Consider the following 21,178-nt stretch of genomic DNA (forward strand, 5'->3'; position numbering starts at 1 on the left):
GCGCCATGTTTAATTCCTAACATAAAGTTGTGGTTGTTTTGAAGCAATCTGATTGGCTGATGTAGATTTAGTTTAGCACCACACTGCCCCCTATAGGTTTGGCATGTTCAAAATAACGCTCAGTGGCGTATATTTGTGCAGGTTCGTGTGGATAAGAACTCTTCTGAAACCAATATGAATTTTGTTTCTATACTCAGCTTCATGTGTATTTCGTTCCCTTTAAGTACAAGGTGACGACCTTTGCCCTACTTTTATATTCACAGATGTCTGACAGAGATTCCCATTTCCACCATGACTTCTATGCAAAGAAAACATCATTTGTAGCTGCTGTGACTGATGAGCACGAGGAGATGAGTCGTGTTTTGTGTCATCGTTGACTAACCTACAACTCAAAGTCAAAAAAAAAAAAAACGTAGATAATTTTTAAACGTCTGCAAACCTTGAGATTGTTACACCATCTCTGCTGACCTTTAATCTTTACCGAGATAAAGCTGGGTCGAGTCAGGCCCAATAAACACCCAATGAGCTTAACAAGAACACATCTTCAAACAAATCTGCTACTCTAAAACGTCGCCATGTGCTCAACATTCGCAGCAGTGAAATGAAGTTCAAAGGGACCTCAACTCTTATCAGTTCATTCCCCTGCAGCTAACTTAAAGATCGCAGCAGCAATTTTATGTAATGCCTTGGCTTTTCCCCAGCTGGTAACCTGTAATTAAAGACAGTGGTAAAACTGCGTTCAAATGCCAACTGTGATGGAAATTTAAGACTAAGTCGGTGGGTGGGCAAGAGGGGAAAAAGGAAGTATGTTTATGTGTTTTTAGAGTTTAAAGCCGCTAAATGTCCTCCATGAAAATTTTAAAAAGTAGCATTTTATTCTTATTTTGGACCATTTTAAGCTGCAGCTGGCTTAAAACATGTTTGGAGTACTGTTAAGTGTAAAAATGTAAAATAGTTTAAGTCAAATTACACAAAAAGAGCTAAGCTAACTTTTTAACAGAATATTTTATGTATTGAGATCAAATATTCGATAGAAAAAATTAAATGTGGTTGTTCTTTACTGTCATTGTGTGGCTTCTTGTACAGGTACATAACAAAAACTAAATGTGTTCCTCAAGGCTCCATTCTCGGACCACTTCATTTCCATCAGTTTATAGAATATCTTGTATTATAACTGATTGTTTTTTGGTCCCAAGAAGCAAAGCTAGCAGTCTGCATTCAACTAAACACCCAGAGAAGACAACAAGCTAATGCTAGCATTAATGTTTTATGGGTTTATATAAATAGAGGAGTCTTGAGCTTACTGAATTTCATTTTTATGAAGTTTTCTGATTCAAAAGAAACACTGTTAGAGCCATCATTGTGTTTAACTCTAATTGAAGGAGTTTTGACTCTTCATTGTGTTTTTATTTTGACAGAACGGACATTTGAGGACCATGAGAACCTGGTGGAGCCTCTCCTTGCCTGGACAAGGGACAGTGAAAACAAAGTCCTTTTCCAGGAGAGAAAAGATAAATTTGAGGTTTTCAAAAACCCACAGGTTGGTCCTGTCATTGCTTCAAAGAAAATACCAAGTTTCAGCTCTTTGTACTTAGCATGATATCATACAAGTCCTGGACATTTGTGCAAATCCCTCTCTGAAAAAATGGCACTTTTCTGAGTTGAATTATAATATATCTTTCCTCAAGGCAGGTTGACCCTTTTCTTTAATGTCGTAGCTGCAATATATCAGACGCAACAGCCAACGAGATCTTGGCATGTTTGTTGTTATAATGGGACAATTTACAATCTGTGAGAGTTTAATGGATTCAGTCTGTTGACAGAGACAAATAGTCCGGCTGGAACGGCGCCAAAGCACTCCATCATTCACTCCAACGAAAAAGACAGAACATCTCTGTTTACATTTTATACCTTCTGACAAGTGCGTCCAAACAGATTTTTTCTTCTGGGTTTTTTCCAGCCATCAGCAGATGGACTCTGAAAGGAACTCTAAATATTTTAGAAACGGAAAGACGGGAAAGTGAAATGCTTTTTCTTTCATGGATGGGCTTTATGTTTTAACAAAAATAATGGCTTAATAATGACATCACAAAGTCAAGATGTGATTTATGGAAACGTTTAGACTCCAGGAAGTGGAGCTGTGAGACTATTTTTATCTCTAATTTAGCGTGCAAGCTTGCCAAGGTTTGTTAAACTTTCTACAACCTACAGAAGAGTATAAGCTACAGATCTACTATCGTGTCTACTGTATATCTTCTCACATTTTAATGTTTTATACGTTTCATCATCAGATGTCCTGAATAATTTAATGTATGAAGAAGAAAAGAAAAAAGCTTTCCCTCTTGTTAAATCAAAAATTAACTAGTAAAATGTATAGTTTTTTGGTGAAATTTTAATATTTACACCAAACGTGATAATGGTTTGTCATGTAGAATCAATAAATTGAACAGAATTGGAAAGACAACATTAAGAGGCAAACGTGTAAAAAAAATAACACCAATGAAACGCCAATGAACAACCGAGAATCATTTTCCACAAATAGTCTCTAAAAAATTATTTTTTGATTTTCTCTTAAAGATCACGTGAAATTGTTTGTTTGGATATTTGAAGTTTCTTTAACTTTAACTGAAACATGTGGTGCTGCTGTCGTACTACTTTCAAATAAAGGCCACTAGAGCCAACAAACCTAAAAAAACAAAACCAAAACTTTAACTGAAAGAGTTAAAAAAGGAAAAGAAATATGTATAAACTTTGCTTATCAGTCACAACCAGTGACCGTCTTAGTTTGAAAAAAAAAAAAGTTTAATTCTTAAATCAACTTTTTTTGTGACTTTCAGAACTTTTATCTTTGGAAAAAGGATAAGAAAACTCTCAAAGACATGAAAGACAAAGACAAGGAATTGTTGGTGCAGGTACGTAAATAAAATTTCCCAGGTGTTGGTAGCTAGATGTTGTTTCGTCGTCTCAGATTGCTTCATAATGTTTTTGGTTGTGCAGGAGAACTTCTGTGGAACGTCAATCATCGTTCCCGACCTGGAGGGCGTTCTGCACCTCAAAGAAGACGGAAAAAAGTCGTGGAAGCAGCGACTCTTTCAGCTCCGAGCCTCAGGAATTTATTACGTTCCCAAAGGAAAAACCAAGGTAATGGGACGAGGATGCTCAGCCATAATGGATCAGTGAAGGGTTCTGATCAAATGTTACCATATTTCAGTGGTTCTGATGTTTCTTAAAGCAATACCAAGCTATTTATTACTGGTTTTACTGGCCAACAGTACATCCATTACATAGTACATGAGGATTTAAATTATAACAGAACATTTTCTCTTGTTTCATTTATAATTTGTTTGTCAAAGGAACTAGAACTTTTTCATCAATATTAAGGAATTATTTAGCCTCTTTATCTAGCTGAGAATTTACTTTTAAGTTAGTTTGTTTGATTTCAAGTGTACTAAGATATTTGCACAAAAAGCTACTTGGTAAGATTTTGTGTTTTTTGCAGTGTATGGCTGTAAAACAGAAACACCTTCTTCCAAAACTTTGTGTTGGTCAGATGGCACCAAAACAAAACACATTCACACATAAGAATGACTCCACGAGAGGAAGATTTAACCTTTGGAACGGTCTAGTCAAAGCCCATAGTCAAAGTTGACTGAAAATGTGTGGGGTGAACACCGGAGAGTGTTGCATCCCTTGGCAGTTTATTTTTGCTTCAGTGGAAATGTTAATCTTGTTTCCAGTCGTCCCGCGATCTGATCTGCTTCGTCCAGTTCGACAACGTAAACGTTTACTACGGCAAAGACGTCAAGAACCGATACAAGGCCCCGACTGACTTCTGCTTCGTTCTAAAGGTGAGTTCATCTCTGCGGATGCTAACTTTGGCTTCCCAACAAACATGACGTTGAGGTCTGGCAGCTGTTTGCCTGCTGGAGAAGCTGAGATGCAATAAATACTTTAATTTGAAGAAGTGAAAGGAGACATTTTAATCCAGTTTATCTGAAAGATGAACAAAGTTAATTTTGTTGAGCACTTCCTTGTACAGTATTTGTTCTAGATCTTATTATTATAACTACCAAGCAGATGCATGAGGGTAAATACAGCAGGAGTGAGAGGGGAATGCAGACAGGAACATGCTGACGGGATAAATACGAGCCGTTGGAGGATTTTTTTTTTAACAGTTAAAAGGGATGTGAAACTCTTTTTTTCTCTAATCTTGTTTGGGAACGCCGGAATCTGCTCAGTATTTCTTTGAATCCTTACTTTATTTAGCCAAGTTCAATAGAAAGTTGTTACTCAGAAACTGCTAATGTGTAACTCGGTGAATTACAACAGAAAGCAAAAAACAGGGCAAGTAAAAAAAAAGAAATACTTAAGATTTTGCACTTTAGGAAGAGTTAAATTTGTTTGCGAATTTATTGTAAGGCCTCATATCAGAGGAAATTTTTGCCTTTATTTTGATTTGAAAAATAATTACATTTCTGCTGAGATCTAAGAATGTTTCTAGAAAAAACAAAGAAATCTCCCAGTCTGAAAAGTAAAAAAAATCCTAGAAAAAAAATGAAATTTTGGAATTAATCTCAGATATATTCTAAGAAAAGTTTGAGAATTTCTGAGTAAAACATTTTTGAATATTGAAACTCAGAAATTTCCTTGTTTTTTCTAGAAAATTTCTCACACGCATCTCAAAATTTCAGACTTTTTTCTAGAAAATGTTTGACTTTAAAAAAAAAGACTCAAAAATTCTTGTTTGATCTACTAGAAAATTTCTAGTAAAAAAAAAGGCTCAGAAAATTTCCAAGTCATTTTTTTTATTTTTGAAACTTGGTGCGTTTTTTCTAGAAAATGACAAAGAATAATCTCAAAATTTGAGTTTTTGGCAGCAATTGAAATTTGCTCTTCCTCTTTTATAAAACTACAAAGTCCCTAATGCAGAGTTAGAGAAAAGTGATACTTTAAAAAATCTTTGGTACCAAAGTGAAAATGAACATAACTTTTAAGAACTTCTACTTGCAATAAAAACTATTATTTAATTATGTTTGTGTAGTGAAATTCCTGATGCCTAATGTATGGCAAATAGAATTGACTAATTGTTTTATATTGTTGATAAAATACAATTGGATATTACTTAGTAATTTGGAGTTATATACAGAAATAAGTAAAATGCAATTGATAAATAATTACAGTTTTATAAAATCAGCATTTTATTAATAGGCTTCTCGTATTTATTTTGTAAATATTCATTTTAATTTCACACTTTTTTGAGTGTGTGTTCTGTTGAGCAGCTGAAAAGATGCCAAGCATGAACTTTTAAATAAGTAACGGATATATTGTGAATTTTTCTGCAGCATCCTCAGATCCAGAAAGAGTCTCAGTACATCAAATATCTTTGCTGTGACGACGCTTGGACCATGAAGCTCTGGGTAACCGGGATACGGATCGCTAAGGTACCAACTGATCTACGCTACGTTTAAAAACATTTTTCAATAAAACTCAGGTGTTTTACGGCAGCAATTTCTCTCTTTTCCAGTATGGAGGGTCGTTGCATGAAAACTTCAAAACGGCAGAGAGGAAGGCCGCTTCCAGCGCCGCCATGTGGACAAACCGCAGCACTCCGTCCAGCTCCAGCCCTTCAACGCCGTCGCCAACCATCAGAGGTACGGCGGCTCGCAGGACGCTCCTTTATTCAGCTGTGATGTCACTTCACTCAGTCGATTCACGTTTCTGTTTTCTGCAGCCAAAGCACCAACTCAGGCCAACGGCCACGCCCCCAACCCGCAGCCTGGACCACCGCACCAGGTAAACAAATCACCTGAAGAAGAAACTGATGGTTTCACAAACTCACAATCAGGAAGTTTTATTAGCATCCTTCCTTCATTACTTCCTTCCTTTGTGCCCTTTATTCCTATCTTTGTGTACTTCCTTTCTTCCTATTTTTGTCCTACATTCCTTCACTCCTGCCTTCCTTTGATTCCTTCCTTGCTTACTTTCTCCTTTCCTTCCTTTGTTCCTTCCCATCTTTGTGTCCTTTGTCCTTATTTTTGTGTCTTTCCTTTGCTACTTCTTTCCTTCCTATCTGTGTGTCCTTCCTTTCGTTTTTCCTTTGTTCCTTCTTTCCTTTATTTGCTTCCTTCTTTCCTTTGTTGTTTCCTTCCTATCTTTGTGTCCTTCCTTTCTTCTTATTTCTGTTTCTTTCCTTCCTTCCTACTTTAATTACTTGTATCTAAAAATTAATAGTACTGCCACTTTAAAGCTGCAGAATGTAACTTTTATATAAAAATATGTTGTTGTTTTTTTACATATGATCACATGTTGCCATGTGATCATAGTTTAATATGAGACAGATAATCTGTGAAAAGATCAATATCCTCCACTTCCTCTCTGAGCTGCTATCGCCGTCTGAAGACATGTGCCACTCCCGACCAAAAGCAACCAATCAGAGCCAGGAGGAGGCTCTTAGCGCTGCCAATCATCCTCATGTCATCGCTGCTAAATGTGCTGATGATGGAGAAACAACTCAGCGTTATAGGAAACTGGTGGCTATGCTTATTAGCCTGCAGATTTACAACATGCTCTGCTAGAGAGGGTGATTGTCAACGCTAAGACCCGCCTCTTGGCCCTGATTGGTTGTTTCTAGTTAGGACTGGGAGAAGGTAGAGGAACTTACTTCTTTTTTTTCTCATACCAACCAACATGGTGACAATTTTAATGAATATGTAAATGGATATATTTTATTAAAGTTTTGTGGTGCAGATTTAGAAATGTCTCCCTGGTGGAAATCTTCCATTAATTCATTCTGGGTTTTTTCAGGGCATCGGTAATCTCCCTGCTCCTCCCCCTCTGAACGAGATTCTCCCTCCTCCTCCTCCCGACCCTGTCCTTCCTCCTCCACCGCCATCGCTGGCCTCCAAGCCTCTACCCAGCAACTTCCCCCCACCTCCACTTTCCATGGACGGCCTCCCTCCTCCGCCGCCGCCTCCACCCATGAACAACTTCTCAGAAGATCCTCCAGACTTCCTTCCTCCTCCTCCACCTCCTACAAGCTACAGCTCATTTCCTCCTCCTCCTACCAGCTACAACTCAGATCCTCCTCCTCCTCCTCCGGCTCCGGTGGCTAATTTTGGTAGAAACATCAACAAATCTCTACCCCCTCCGCCTTTAAATCCAGAGCTTCTACCTCCGCCTCCACCTGATCCAGTGTTCGTAGCATCAGGTGCGCCTCCACCACCTCCACCTCCACCTCCACCTCCTCCTGCTCCTGTTTCCACTCCGCGACCTGCAGCACAGCTGAGGAAGATGCCTCCGGCTCCTCCGAAGAGGACAACACCATCGCTGCATGGTGGCAGCGGCGGCGGTGGCGGCGGGGGGGACTTCATGTCAGAACTGATGTCAGCCATGAGGAAGCGTACTGATCAGTAGCTCCAGAGGGAAAAAATACAAAACAAATCATTTTACTCCAGATGATTACAATAGAGGTTAATACTAGGGATACAAACAATTCATTAATTGTCAATTAGATTAAAATTAGATCTAACAAATTCACTAATAATGTCTTAGATATTCAGTTAGTGTTGTAGTTTGTCCGCCATCCAGCAGAGGGCACCGTTGGTCACCATCTTTAAGCGGAGCCGTTGATACAGAATTAAACATGGCGGCCATTTTAGTAGGGGGAAGAGAAACGGTCCAAACAAAGTGCATTGTGGGATCTTAAAACTGGTTTAATGATTAAATGCACTTTATGCAGTTCTGTTTTGAAATATAAACCGATTACAACAAATATAACAAAACAGGAACTTAAGAGGTTCCCGTTTTGTAGTATTTTATAAATAAGTTTAATAATGTGAGAAACCCACAATTTTCTGCGTATTTAGTCAGTATTTAAGACAGCTGACGCAAAATGTTCAAATTAATTTAAATAAGTCAGTGTATCATAAAAAATGTAGACCTGTATAGTATGGAAAATGCTCAGCCCTTTTTATTCAAGAGAAAACTCATCAATTAATCAGTTGATAAGATTAATACGGTTTCATTTCTGCATCCAGTCACCGTACTTTTCCTGAACATTATTTTTAAAATAATCATTTGAAGTAAATCCATAAAGGTTGAAAGTTTGTGTTAACAGAGGATAATGTAACCATAAAGATACTTTTATGTAAAGAAATGTGTATATATTTGCATTGACTGTAAATACTGCAGAAAGACATTCCTTCGTTCTGTTCAGAGGTTTTATTGTTACAGCCATGGCTAAGAGTTTTGGCCCAAGTGTGTTTTACAAATTTTGAAATGTTACTTTTGTGTGTTAACATTTCACTGCATGTAATCGATCACTGTTAAAAGCTGTATTAAATTAAAATTTTATAAAAAATTATTTTCCACTGTCTTTTACCATAAAATTGTGAGATGTGGAGAGAAAATATGTGGGAAAAAGTGTGTTTTTTCTGTTCTGAGTAACTCTAAAACATAAAATACAATTTTAAATGTGTAAAATTAAAGCCAAAATGTGTTTTCAAAACATAAATCTGGGATAAAGATGCATAAAAATGGGGGTAATGACTTAATATATTTCTGTTGGTAATTTTGGTTTTCACAGCTGATAAAAAAACATCAGATTGATGGTTTTTATTATTGGTTTATTAGTTGTAGGCCACAACTATCAAATTAATTAAAATAAATATCGCACTGTGTGTATTTAATTAACACAAGTTTCACCTTTTGAACCGAATTGATTAAATAAATTATTTTTTCAATGCTATTCTAATTTATTAGGGTATTTCTACTCATGAAGAACAATTGACCTTTTACCTTTTAGGACACAGAGGAAGTCTTGCTGCTTAGTCCGCCTCTTCTGCAGTCTTGTGTAACAAACGGAGATGACAGGATGCGGTGCAGCAGCGCCACCTGGTGGTAACCAGAGGAAAAGATGATGAAGGCGCTGCAGTGTGGCTGATTTTGGAGAGCAGGTTCATCTTCCTGAAAAAACATTCTCTGCTTTTCTGATTCCCCGGAAGACTAAGATACAACATTTTCAAAAAATATTTTCCATTGAGTATCCGAAAGAACACGACACATGAACACGCAAATAGCACGGGGCAGGATGCAGTGTGCATACCACGCCTGTAGGGGGCGGCGAAACTTTGCCCAAATTGTTCTTTCTGGCCTGATTTTGAGGTCCGAAATGTTCCTTGGAAAGTTTTTGTGGAAGGACAAAACAAAGTGATATTAAAAATGATTATTTAAAAAAAAAATTGGAGTCAGGTGATCAATTTTTTAAGAAGCTTATTTTAGGAGTTTATGAGCTGTAAGCCAGTCATAAAAATTAATTGACTGTTTTTCAGTCTGACTGAACATGACCTGATTTGTAAAAACAGAACTGGAAAATAATATTTCTATTTTTTAGATGTGTTGAGGCAGTGACAAGACAACTAAAAACTTTGACTCTTTTATTATCCAAAAACTGTGTAAGTGTTTGTGGAAGTTGCCACAATAAAAAAAAAAAAAAACAGTTTTCTTGGGACACAGAGAAGTCTGAAACACAGCAGGTCAATAAAACAGAAAATGATAATACACTGAGGTAAATTACATATAATTCCAGTAAAACCCAACTGAAGGGCAAGATGGTGAACAGAGAAAAAAATATAATGAAAAGTACAACATTTTTGTATTTTTGTTTTCTGTCATTCATTGGTTTATTTGACTCTAATTTGTAGGATGATAGAACGTGGAGGGTATGGTAATTTACCATTTTAATACTTGCTTTTTTTTTTTTTATCCCAAAAGGAAATTAAATATTGTAATAATTCATATTATTCAAGTATCTTCAAAGCATGCAATTGAAACTACTAAAATCTGCATTTGTTAATATATCTATATTTGTGAAAAAAACATTGCTTCTTAATTTTTGTCAGCGTTATTAAGAAACAATGCGGATGCTTCGAAGAGCCAACCTTTGGCAAACTGTTTATTTAAACACTAATGCTAACTTTAGCGGCTAGCCGCACAGAAACTAGTCGGATCCCAAACACTAGTATATTTCTTCCCCCCCCCCCCCAAAAAAAACAACAACAACAACAACAACAACAACAAAACAACAACAACAACAACAAACTAATATTTTATAGAAATGGTCCCTATCTTTAGTAATTCACTATATCCGGTGTCCACTCTTATTTTGAAACGTTGTGCTAACTGACGTCCCGCTCGCTGTGTTCCGTTTCCGCCGTACCATATAACCGGTCCCCCTCCCGCCCCCTCCTGCGCACGCTGCGGGCTGGAGACCATCATGGCGGGGTCCTGGTGGATGTGCTGCCGGAGGTTGAATGGGGGGTTTACGAACTCCGGTTTGACCGAAACGCTGCGGTGTTTTAGCGGACAGTCCGCGTTCTCTTCTGCATCCCCTACGGGTAGACCATCCTGGAGCTCCACACCGAGGAAGGAGGTGAGTTTGTACCTGACAGGAAGTGCCGTTCCACCCAGGAAGGTCATTGAGATAACCCGGTCCTCCTTCAGCGATGGTTCCGATTCTCATGTTACGGGTCTTAAGGGTTTTATTACATTTTGTTTGCTTAAATAATCTCTTTGATTTCTGATTGAATATTCCGAATGAGTATCGACTTGTTGAAGGTGATTTTTAAAATAATATTTTAGCATTATATTCAACCTGTGGACATAAATGTTAAGACCGTTACTCTAATTTGTCTAATTATAATCCTCTTTTCATCCATTCATTCATTTAACATAGAGGCACATGGGATACTTCAGGGACCTCAGAAGAAATTATTTTAAAATCATTACATATTAAAATAACTGAAATAAACACGACCCGATCAGCGGCTGATAATTTTAGAGTTGCACACATCCTTTTTAAAATATTAAGTCAATAATTTTATTCAAGAAGTTAATCTGTGTTTTATTTATATTCATTACACACCCAGAGTTACAAATTTCTAGTATTAATTTGCATTGCTCATATTTAATAAAATCCAAACATAGGTTTCCCAGGAAATGTAATTATAAGTCCATTAAAGAAGATAATTCAAATACAAAAATAAAATAAAAAATTCTACCACATTTTTTCCCTTCACTTAACTTTCCAACTTCAATGAGGCTTTTAACTTTGTTTATAAATGTAACTCCCAACAAATTAGAATAAAACCATAATTTTATTTCGGTAATTCAGTTCAAAAAAATTATTTGGATCATATAGAGTCATTACACAGATATGTTTTAAGAAAATAATTTCTGTCAGTATTGACAAAAATTTTAATTGATTAGAAACTTTCCATTAATATTCTTAGTTTTATCTTAAACTCTATGTATGTTGAATCTGTTATTTATTGCCATGTAAATCATGTTTCTACCATGTTTGCTAACTTTCAGAGGAGGCCACAGTTTCCTGCACAAATCCACTCCAAAGCTCTTAACCTGAATCCCTCTTTACTCAGGTGAGTTGTGCTGCTGAAGCATCACTTCTTCTTTGTTTTGTTTACGTTTGTGAAGTCGGTGCGTTTTTCTCTTCACAGACGCCGCTCTAGTTGGCTGTATTCGACGCTACAGTCTTGTGGCTGCAGGACGACGCACAGCGACGCAAAGCTGAGGGACCCTTTTACGTTAGCGCAGAAAGACCTGACGAGTTTATATGACGACATTAAAAAGGTGAGCCGATGAGTTTAGCATGTAATTTAGAGAAAATAAAGGAATAATAAATAGTAATGAACTTAAATGTTTATCACAACGTTTCGCAATACTGTTTATTGCGTCATTTTTAGCTAACTGAATGACTGTGACTGGGTGTCACAGCAAATAAAGCCCCACAAGCGCAAATATCACTCTTGAAAAACATTCCTGTTTTGTAATATGCTTCTGTAGAAATTCAGTGAATTTTGCACGGTAACTGTATATTCCGATTTATTTGTATTTATTGATGCTTTTATTAACAAACAAACAGTGAAGAAAATAGTAAAATGATCCTGAAAACAAGGAAAGTTTTAAAGGGTTTTAAACATAATTAACACTAAATTAGAACTCTTATTATCAGACATTTATCACAATAAATGATAAACAATAAATACGCATGACTAATAGTAGATTTAAATTAATTCATAATAACAGAATTAAATGGATTGAAACCAAACATTTTATTTTACTTGAGTTAAATTTTATTTAAGTCTCTAATCTACTGAGTCAGAGGCCTCTGTAGATTAGCTGCATGACTGACTCACTTCCTATCCTTTCCGTCTGCGATGAGTTTTTGAAGATACTTGGATGATTTGTGACGATATTTAGTTTCTTTTTGGGATAAATAAAGTATTTTGTGTTTGTTTTCAAGAATCTTATTGTGTCTAATAGGAACTGTTCGTGGCTAAGACAGAGTTAAAGTACCTCTGCGATTACTATTTTGACGGTCGGGGCAAAGCCATCCGACCGATCATCGTCATCCTGATGGCGCGGGCCATGAACATCCACAGCAACAGAGCCGGGTAACGTTACACAGACACCCATTCCTGCATTAAAAACATTTTTATAGATCTGAGCGTCTTTAAATATAATTTTATGAGCTTTTTTTTTGCTGTGCAGCTTAAAAAACATTCATTGAAGCTTGGTGGAAAGTCTCAGGTTGTACTTTACCTTGTAATAAATCCATATATGAGGCATAAAAGTGTGATTGTATTTTCTGTCCTCTGCTTCATGCAGGGATCTGCTCCCGGGTCAAAGGACAATAGCGATGATTTCTGAAATGATTCACACCGCCAGCCTGGTGCACGACGATGTGATCGACGGATCTGATGAGCGAAGAGGGAAAAAGTCGATCAACGACGTGTGGGGGGAAAGAAAGGTACGACTTCCTGGAAAATCAGGAAACTGGACTTTTATTTCTTGCTCCCTTTCCTCCTTTACTCTCTCACTTGTTTCTTTCCCATTTCCCTCCGTACCTTCTATCACTCCTTTCTTTCTGGTTTCCTTCTATCCTCCCTCACTCATTTCCTTTCTCCTTACCTCCCTTTTTTACTTCTATCTGTCTTTCCTAGCTTGTTTCTTTATTTTCCCCCTTCTTACCTTCCTTCTGTTACTTAGTCTTTTACTTCTTTCTTCTGTTTCCTTCTTCCATTTATTCTTTTATTTCTCTCATTCTTTTCTTCTTCCTTCCTCACTTATTTCTTTATTTTCTCCCTTCTTCTTACCTTCCTTCTGTTACTTGGCCCTGTTCTTTCTTTGCTTCTTTCTTCTGTTTCCTTCCTCCATTTATTATTTTTTTCTCCCATCCTTTTCTTCTTCCTTCCTCACTTGTTTCTTTCTTTTTTCCCTTTCTTTGCATCCTTATTTGCTTTCATCCTCCCTTCCACTAGTCTTTCGTTCATTCCATTGTCGCTTACTTCTATCTTTCCTTCCTAGTCTCTTTCCTCTCTCGTTTCTTTCCTTTATCCTCTTTTATTTCCTTTCTTCCTTTAGCACCTTACTGTCCTTGTTTTCTTCCTCCCTTTCTTTGCTTCCTTACTTTTTCCATCATCCCTTCCTAGCCTTACTTTCTTGACTATGTTTCCTTCCTCAATTGTTTCTTTCCTTTTTTCCTTCTTATTACATTTCTTCCTTTACTTGCTCACTTTTTTCCTTTTTCACTTTTCTGTTTTTTTCCTTTTTCTTTGCTTTCATCCTTATTCTGTCCCTTAAATACTCCCTTTATTAGCTCCTTTTGTTGCTTCCTTCCTTCCTAGCCTCTCATTAATTCTTGACCTCTCGTTTCTTCGATCAATGCTCCCTTCTATCCTTCCTTCCCTCCATCCATTCTCTCTTTATGTCACAGGTGAATTTAATACTCTTATGCTTAAAAATCTCAGATTTTAAAGAGGAATAAAGACTTGAACTCAGTCTTTTGTCCCTTCCAGGCCATCTTAGCTGGAGACTTCATCCTCTCGGCGGCCACCATGGCGCTGGCTCGCATCGGGAACAGCGCAGTGGTGAAGGTCGTCTCCCAGGTCATCGAAGATCTGGTGCGAGGTACGTCCAAAACGCTCCACATCTTCGTTGTTTCGACAGTTTCGACTTACTTCCTTTTTTTTCCCCTTCCAGGCGAGTTCATGCAGCTCGGCTCCAAGGAGAACGAGAACGAGCGATTCAAGCACTACCTGGAGAAAACCTACAAGAAGACGGCGAGTCTGATGGCACACAGCTGTAAAGCAGTATGTACGTTCAATAAATTAATCAAATCAAGTTTATTTGTGTAGCACATTTCAGTAACAAGGCAGTACAAAGAGCTTTACATCATAAAACCATCATATAGTCAACAATTGTGAAATCGAGTAGCAAACATTACATGTATCGTCATCAATTCACATCAGAATGTTGGTCAATTTTCCAGTTATTATGAATCAAAAGGAACTTTAAACTGGTGGGTTTTTAGTCTGATTTAAAGGAACTCAGTGTTTCAGCTGATTGCAGTTTTGGAAGTTTATCCAGACCAGAATCAGAAGACTTGAGAGGTCTGGAAGGTTGATACAACAAGAGCAGATCTTTCGTATGTTGTGATGCTAAGCCGTTCAGTGATTTCTAAACGAACAACAGCAGTTTAAAGTCTAAATCAAAATCAAGCCATCATTCTCCTACCACTTCCTGTTGTATTCTGCGTTTCCACCAGTAGTAACATCCAGTTGTGGATCATGTGACTCGTGCGATACGAAAACGATGCTGACACTTTTTATTGAAATTGGTGTGTTTCTATAAAGTTAATTTAATTTTGCAATTTCAATTTGCGCAACTTTATAGTTTACAGAAACAGTAGTCAATGCGACTGAAGATAAACACATAGATGAGTTTCTGTAGATCTTTCTGCAATGTCAGTTCTTTAACAATAGAAATATTCTTCAGGCGATAGAAGGCCGACTTTGTAGCCATCTTTATGTGACTCTGAATGTTCAGACTCAGATTTCGGAAGGATTGATTGTTTCTGTGCACTCATTTTAGATTTTTCCTCTAACTTCAGTTTTGTTTCTGTTCACCACTGATTTGTTCAGTCACCTGGTGACATCATAATGTAGATCTGAGCATCATCTGTGTAGCTATGGCAACTAATCTGGTTTCCTGTTGTAACCTGATCATATTGATGCAAAGACTGAGGGAAAGCTATCTTTCTGTTTCCCACTGATTGTCATCTGTTTCTGTTCATCTCAAGGTTTCCATTCTGGTGAACTCTGACCCGGAAGTCCATGAAATAGCGTACCAGTACGGGAAGAATGTCGGCATCGCCTTTCAGGTAATCGATACTCAATTTTTGAAACGTTAAACATGAAAAAGTCTGGTTCTGATGTGTGGTTTTCGCAGCTGGTGGACGATGTGTTGGACTTCACGTCGGGCGCCGAGCAGCTGGGGAAACCAGCGGCCGCCGACCTGAAACTGGGTCTGGCTACCGGGCCGGTTCTGTTCGCTTGTCAGCAGGTGAGGCAGCAGGAAGCAGTTTCCATTTAAAGAACAGCCAGCGAATCAGAATGGACATTCTTAAATTTTTTTTAAAAACTTGTTTCTAGTTTCCTGAGCTTCACGCCATGATCATGCGACGCTTCAGCTCCAAAGGAGACGTAGATCAGGCCTGGCAGTACGTCCTCCAGGTAGGACGGTGAAAAGTTTGTAAAATGATACATTAAAGAAATAAATCAACTTCTCTTACCAAAACCTTTATAAAAAGTAGTTTTCCAACCAATTCCATTTATAGCTGATTTAATAGAGTTTCTTTTTATTACACAACATACGAATGCAGATAATTTATTTTTATTTTTTCAGGTTTATTGTTTCGTAACGAATAATTTTCCCAGTACATGAGAAAGAAAACTAATTATGGACGCTACAAAATACATGTGGTATCCATGTATTTTGATACTTTGATGAACTATCACAAGATAAATGGATAGATAAAATTTTCCTGCTTTATTTCCACTTCATTTCCACAAAGAATGACTTTAAAAATTACCATTAATATTATTTTAGTTCTGTTTTTCTTACGAGGTTGGAGTCTGTGCTTTAAAAAATTTACATATATTTTACATCATTTTACCTCCCACAAAAGGAAAAACCTATCCATCTTCTTTTTACAAAATCTTCTTCATTTTTAAATCCCCAAAAAATTTTAAAAAATATTGGCAATTTAAAAATTACAACACATTTTCTAAAGTAACTATTTGCACTTTTTTGACCTGTAGAAGAAAAACAAAAGTTAAAGTTTTAAGAACTGATCAGGTGTTAGGATGCAAATAAATTAGTTATGATTAATTAGATTAAAATGAGTTCCAAAGTCCGCTTAGTCTTTCTGTGTTGTAATTTGACCGCCACCCAGCAGGGGACGCTGGTGGCAATCCTCAAACAGCAGTTACTTCAAAAACAAAAATGGCTGGTGGGCATATGAGAACGAAATGGTCCAGAGTCTGGTGTGGGATGGAAAACACACTTGATGCGGTTCCGTTTTAAAATATAAACAGTCAACAAGGTCCTTTAGTTTCACCTTAAAGCAACATCAACTTTTCATTCAGAAATTGGTTTTGTGCTACAAAGGTGAGGATAGTACAACAGCAAAGTAGAAAACATGATAGAAACAAACAATGCCAAATAAGTTAGACTGATTTTACAGACTGTCTTGACTTAAAGCAGTTTTATCATTCCTTCAAGAACAACTACAGTTGTTATAATTTTATGTTCATTCAGTCTGTATTTTATACAGCTGACAAAATGTTAAAATGTTTAATTAAGTATGTTATGAAAAAATGTAACCCTTTGTCATGGAAAGACGGTTGTTCCGTTTTTAATGGCAAAACTCAGGCTTTGAAGAAAATGGTCGCCAATCACTTAAACGTTAGATTAAATCATTGATCGTTAACTTACAGCAATAATCAGGTTCATTTCCTGTTCCAGAGTGACGGCGTGCAGCAGACTACTTACTTGGCGCGACGATACTGCGAGGAAGCCATCCGACAGATCAGCCGGCTCCGGCCATCTCCGGAGAGGGACGCCCTCATCCGGCTCACGGAGATTGTCCTCAGCAGGGACAAGTGACGCTCCCGCGGGGCGTCCGTCTCTCTTTTCAGGCAGCTAAATGGAGAACAAACTTGCCCTGCTGCCATGTGGGACAAAAGCATTGAGGGAGTTTGGATTTGTTGGCTCGCAACGTGTAAAAAATATATTAAGAGTCGCTCTGTCTGTGGTGGAGAGGGCAAGTTACGATTTGTGGAGGTGATTTCAGAGGAAAACTGCACCTCAGACTTAAACCTTCTTCTTGTACTGTAACCAACAGCCTCACCCGCCTCAAAACGGGTAACCGGACCGTTTGAGCCGCGGAGGATGCTGGGGGAAAAAATCTGTAATTCCAAAACGTGATGGAATCGCCGTCATTGTTTGCCTGGATGTTACATCTTCGGATCCGTCCAAACCTCAAAGGCCAAACTGTGTGTGTTTTACACTCTGGACTTTTCTTAAGTGTCCTGTAACAACAAAAGGCCTTACAACCAACGACAGTGTCTCAATAAACCAACTGCTTACGTTTCGGGTTTGTTTTTTTTACTTCGTCTGATTGAAAAAAAACCTCCCTCTTTATCGACGCTTGGCTTTGTGAATGTTGAAGTTTTAACAGTTGTCCGTGACGTACGTAATGCGCCAAGTCGGAGCTACGAAGCTTACCGGAAATTGCCTTCGCCGTAAGCAACGCTCCTCCACTGCGAAAAGAGAAATGTTGAGCAGAACATTATGGCTGTTAAAGTTATTTATTTGGTAACGTGACCAACGTGAACTGAACGGCTTCGTTCACTTCCACCGCTGCTACTGCTAAAATTACAGACTACAATTCTAAAACAGCGCAGAAAATCGACGTCATCGTTCGGAACTTATACTTTTGCTGATTGGCCCTGTCAAAAATCGACTGGGACAAAATGCACAGTGTAGTGGAGTGACTTTAATCGAGTAGAATTTCAATTGACAGGCTTTTTAAACACTTATGTAAAGCTTCTGCTTTTTCCTTCCACCCCCAAATAATCACACAGAAACAAACACATGTATAATCGTTTATTATAAAAGACTGTACATTAATTTCTCAATCAACATATATCTACAAATGAGCAGAATCAGTACTTGGACTCATAAATTTGGAAAATAAAAGGAAGGCTGCGACGATCCGACAAGATGATTCCTGAGTGACGCCTGATGTCGGGTTTTATTGATTATTGAGTCTGAATTGTCTAAAGGCAGTGTCGGATGGGGCCGCCGCAGATTAGCCTGAATCCAGCAGCGACGGTAGGCTGATTCGAGATGGAGGAAAGCGTGACTGCTACATTTTATTCCAAAACGGGGAAGAAGCCAGAGTACCCGGTGAGAAAACATGCAGCTTTGAAGCAAATGAAGAAAGAAATATAATAAATCTTATTTTAGAAGACTTAGGGCTTCAACTAATTGTTTTAGTACTTGAATATTCTGACAATTAATTGGATAAAAAAATGAGCATATTCTGCAGGGTTTTCATTTAGCCACTTAATCCTTTTTTTTTTAAATATATCAATTAAGAACTTAGTTGAGATGCCAATGAATAACTTAATATTCCCTAAATATTAGAATTTCCTTTAATGAATGCTTGATCATTTGTAACAAATTATTCATCTGCAATTTAAAATATGCTTTTATTTACTCAGCCCTTTCTGCTTGACTTAACATGAATAAGATGTAGGGCTAATATTTTTGATTAACCAATTAACTGGTTAACTCTGGATTTTTGACGGAATTTGAACCCAGAGAAGCTAAAACTATGCCACGTGAGTTCTGAGTACATATTTACTATAACATTTTTATTCCTAAATGGAAAATGCTTTTATTTTTGTAGTTTTGGCGTAATTACTGCTGTGTTCTTTCAGCAAATGATCTTGAGTTGTGTATTCCAGTTCACGATTAATCGATTACTAAATTAATTGATTTAAATCAAGTCATCACAATTGTTTCTATGGTAAAAATCTAATTTCACAATATCTTAATGAAATATACTACCTTATTTTTATACAGAAAGTTTCAGAAAATGATTTTAGCTGTACTCTAAGTTACAAAAAAACATCTTATTTGGCATAATTATACTGTGAAGTAAAACTTACTGGATGTTTGCATTATGTGCTGTTAAATTAAAAATAAAAGCAAAAAAGATAATTGAAAGATGAATAGTTGCATAAGTTTTTAATTTTAAGATGAATTTGTCTGCATAATTTATTTTTTATTTGTGTAAATCTCACTTTAATTTGATTTTATTGTATCACCATAATGTTTTCTGTATGGTTCTCGTCTTCTTTAATTGTGGTCAAGGGCCGCACAGAATAATTCAAAGGGCTGCAAACACTTTGGACACCCCACATCAAAAGTAGGTGTAAAAAAGATAAATTATTTTGCTTTTTTTGTCCTAAAGTTTCCAGCAAATACCATAAAGCAGAGATACTTCAATACTTTTAAAAGACGACAAATCTCTGGCTCACAGTGCTGCACATCATCTAAAAAGGATATGTACAATAAACTGCTCAGGATTGAATTTTCAATTGTTAAACAACTGCAACTAGTGAGGTTTTTGCTACTGAAATGACAATAATTCAACATAAAAATGGACTTTAGCCCAATCAGCTGCTAGTTTGAGTGAAAAGTTGATGCTTCTGTCTCATCTCGAATGAGCTTAACGTCTTGATGCTTCATAAAAAGATTCAAATTCATGAAAAACAAAAACTCAATTTCTTTATTTTAAGATTATGTACAAAAAATAAAGAAAAATCCCATGGAAAAGTTTGTAAATTGGCTTCAGAGTAAAAACTTCAGTGATTTCGACAGTCAAATTTTAAAAAAAGAAACATTTACAACATAATTGAAGCAAAGTGGCAAAAAACTTAAAAGATTACATCAGATTTTCATGCTTTGATTTTTTTAAAATATCATTTACAGTGTTTTGAAATCAAGCCGTTTGTGTTTGTTTTCCTGTCTGGGCTCAAAGGAACAGCGATTGACTAACATTCGCCGTTTTTACAGATTTCTGCAAAAAAACAAGCCCATGTTCTGAACCGATACTTGGCCTGAAGGTGCTTTCCTTTCCTTTGCTCATCTTAAAACTATTTAATTAGATCATCTTTGTTCAGGAGAAATGTATAAATGCCACCCACCCATCCCTATCACACCATCTAAATAGATATCACTTATATTATTTGCATTCAGTAAGAGAAAACATTCTGCCATTCTTTAAAAAAAAAAAAAAAAACTGGAATCATACAGTTATTTCTATGCATCTGCTGCTGCAGCTATCAGTCTGTCACCAGGTTAGGATATGACTGAATAAATAGGACTTGTTACTGCCAGGTGGCTTCACTCGGCGTAATGCATGATGCTCTCCACGTAGTTGCCGGGGAACAGGCCGGTGACGCCGTTGCAGACGCCCTCGAACCAGCCGTCGTCGTTCTTCTTCACCACGTAGATGATGGAGCCCTCCATGAACGTCAGCTCGTCCTCCTTGTCCTGGGCGTAGTCGTAGATGGCCACCACTGCAGGAGCAGGACGAGAGGCTATGAACACGTTGCCATGACTACTGGAGTTTCCAGCTATCCAGTTGTCAACATATCGTGCTAAATCTTAAAATGTGCACGTAAAATATTAAAGAAAAGGGAACATTGCGCTTTGCTGCTAATTGTCAATATTATGACAACTCGATAAGGTCAGGAAAGAGTTTTAATTAAAAAAAAAGAGAAGTCGGTCAGTTATGCTAACTTGACTATGGCAACCTTAACATGTAGATGTGCAGCAGAATTCAGTCACTTCAAAAGGCAATTACAACAAACCGACTGACAGATCATCAGTAGAGCAAATGTTTAAATTAGCTAATCAACCACCTGTGTGTAGCTTAGCTAATAGCAGCTAACAAACCACAGTGATCACTTCGTAATTGTCACAAAATAACAAAACTGCAAAGGACTGAATTCTGTTCTTTGTGTGGGAAATGTTTGCGTGTTTTTTGAATCCTGTTACGTTAGTGGGGGTATCAGTTGCTATGGCAATGGGCCCGTATGTAGCGTAGCCAACAGAGAGCGAGAAAGAAAAAGACTAATATTTCTGTAGCTGTCAGGGTTTAAGTATGAAAATTACTGATGGATGGAAAGATACATGCATGGAGGAACAGATGAATGAATGATTAGATGGATGCTGGACTTTC

The 21,178-nt window shown here is 37.3% G+C and overlaps 3 protein-coding genes across 21 annotated transcripts in view; 2 read left to right on the plus strand and 1 right to left on the minus strand.

The window, feature by feature from the left end:
- LOC122823970 (amyloid beta (A4) precursor protein-binding, family B, member 1 interacting protein) overlaps positions 1–8,698 on the plus strand; it is a 45,083-nt gene extending 36,385 nt beyond the window's left edge. For all 3 annotated transcript variants that reach the window (XM_044104071.1, XM_044104074.1, XM_044104072.1), the window contains 8 exons: positions 1,419–1,540; positions 2,838–2,912; positions 2,998–3,141; positions 3,738–3,848; positions 5,343–5,441; positions 5,525–5,651; positions 5,732–5,793; positions 6,805–8,698. In XM_044104071.1, the coding sequence (XP_043960006.1) occupies positions 1,419–1,540; positions 2,838–2,912; positions 2,998–3,141; positions 3,738–3,848; positions 5,343–5,441; positions 5,525–5,651; positions 5,732–5,793; positions 6,805–7,413 (1,349 nt within the window). In that variant the 3' untranslated portion in view covers positions 7,414–8,698. The remainder of the gene's footprint in view (positions 1–1,418; positions 1,541–2,837; positions 2,913–2,997; positions 3,142–3,737; positions 3,849–5,342; positions 5,442–5,524; positions 5,652–5,731; positions 5,794–6,804) is intronic.
- Positions 8,699–10,231: 1,533 nt separating this feature from the next.
- Positions 10,232–17,512, plus strand: pdss1 (prenyl (decaprenyl) diphosphate synthase, subunit 1). Its single transcript, XM_044104095.1, has 11 exons — positions 10,232–10,429; positions 11,371–11,435; positions 11,514–11,646; positions 12,340–12,470; positions 12,685–12,826; positions 13,875–13,986; positions 14,059–14,168; positions 15,158–15,238; positions 15,307–15,420; positions 15,510–15,590; positions 16,885–17,512. The coding sequence occupies exons 1-11, from the start codon at positions 10,274–10,276 to the stop codon at positions 17,023–17,025; spliced, it is 1,266 nt and encodes a 421-aa protein (XP_043960030.1). The 5' UTR covers positions 10,232–10,273; the 3' UTR covers positions 17,026–17,512.
- A 995-nt stretch (positions 17,513–18,507) lies between these two features.
- abi1a (abl-interactor 1a) overlaps positions 18,508–21,178 on the minus strand; it is a 51,603-nt gene continuing 48,932 nt past the window's right edge. For all 17 annotated transcript variants that reach the window (XM_044104076.1, XM_044104079.1, XM_044104075.1 and 14 more), the window contains one exon: positions 18,508–20,513. In XM_044104076.1, the coding sequence (XP_043960011.1) occupies positions 20,338–20,513 (176 nt within the window). In that variant the 3' untranslated portion in view covers positions 18,508–20,337. The remainder of the gene's footprint in view (positions 20,514–21,178) is intronic.

The sequence above is a fragment of the Gambusia affinis genome, linkage group LG21 (assembly GCF_019740435.1).
Source record: "Gambusia affinis linkage group LG21, SWU_Gaff_1.0, whole genome shotgun sequence".
Lineage (NCBI taxonomy): Eukaryota > Metazoa > Chordata > Actinopteri > Cyprinodontiformes > Poeciliidae > Gambusia > Gambusia affinis.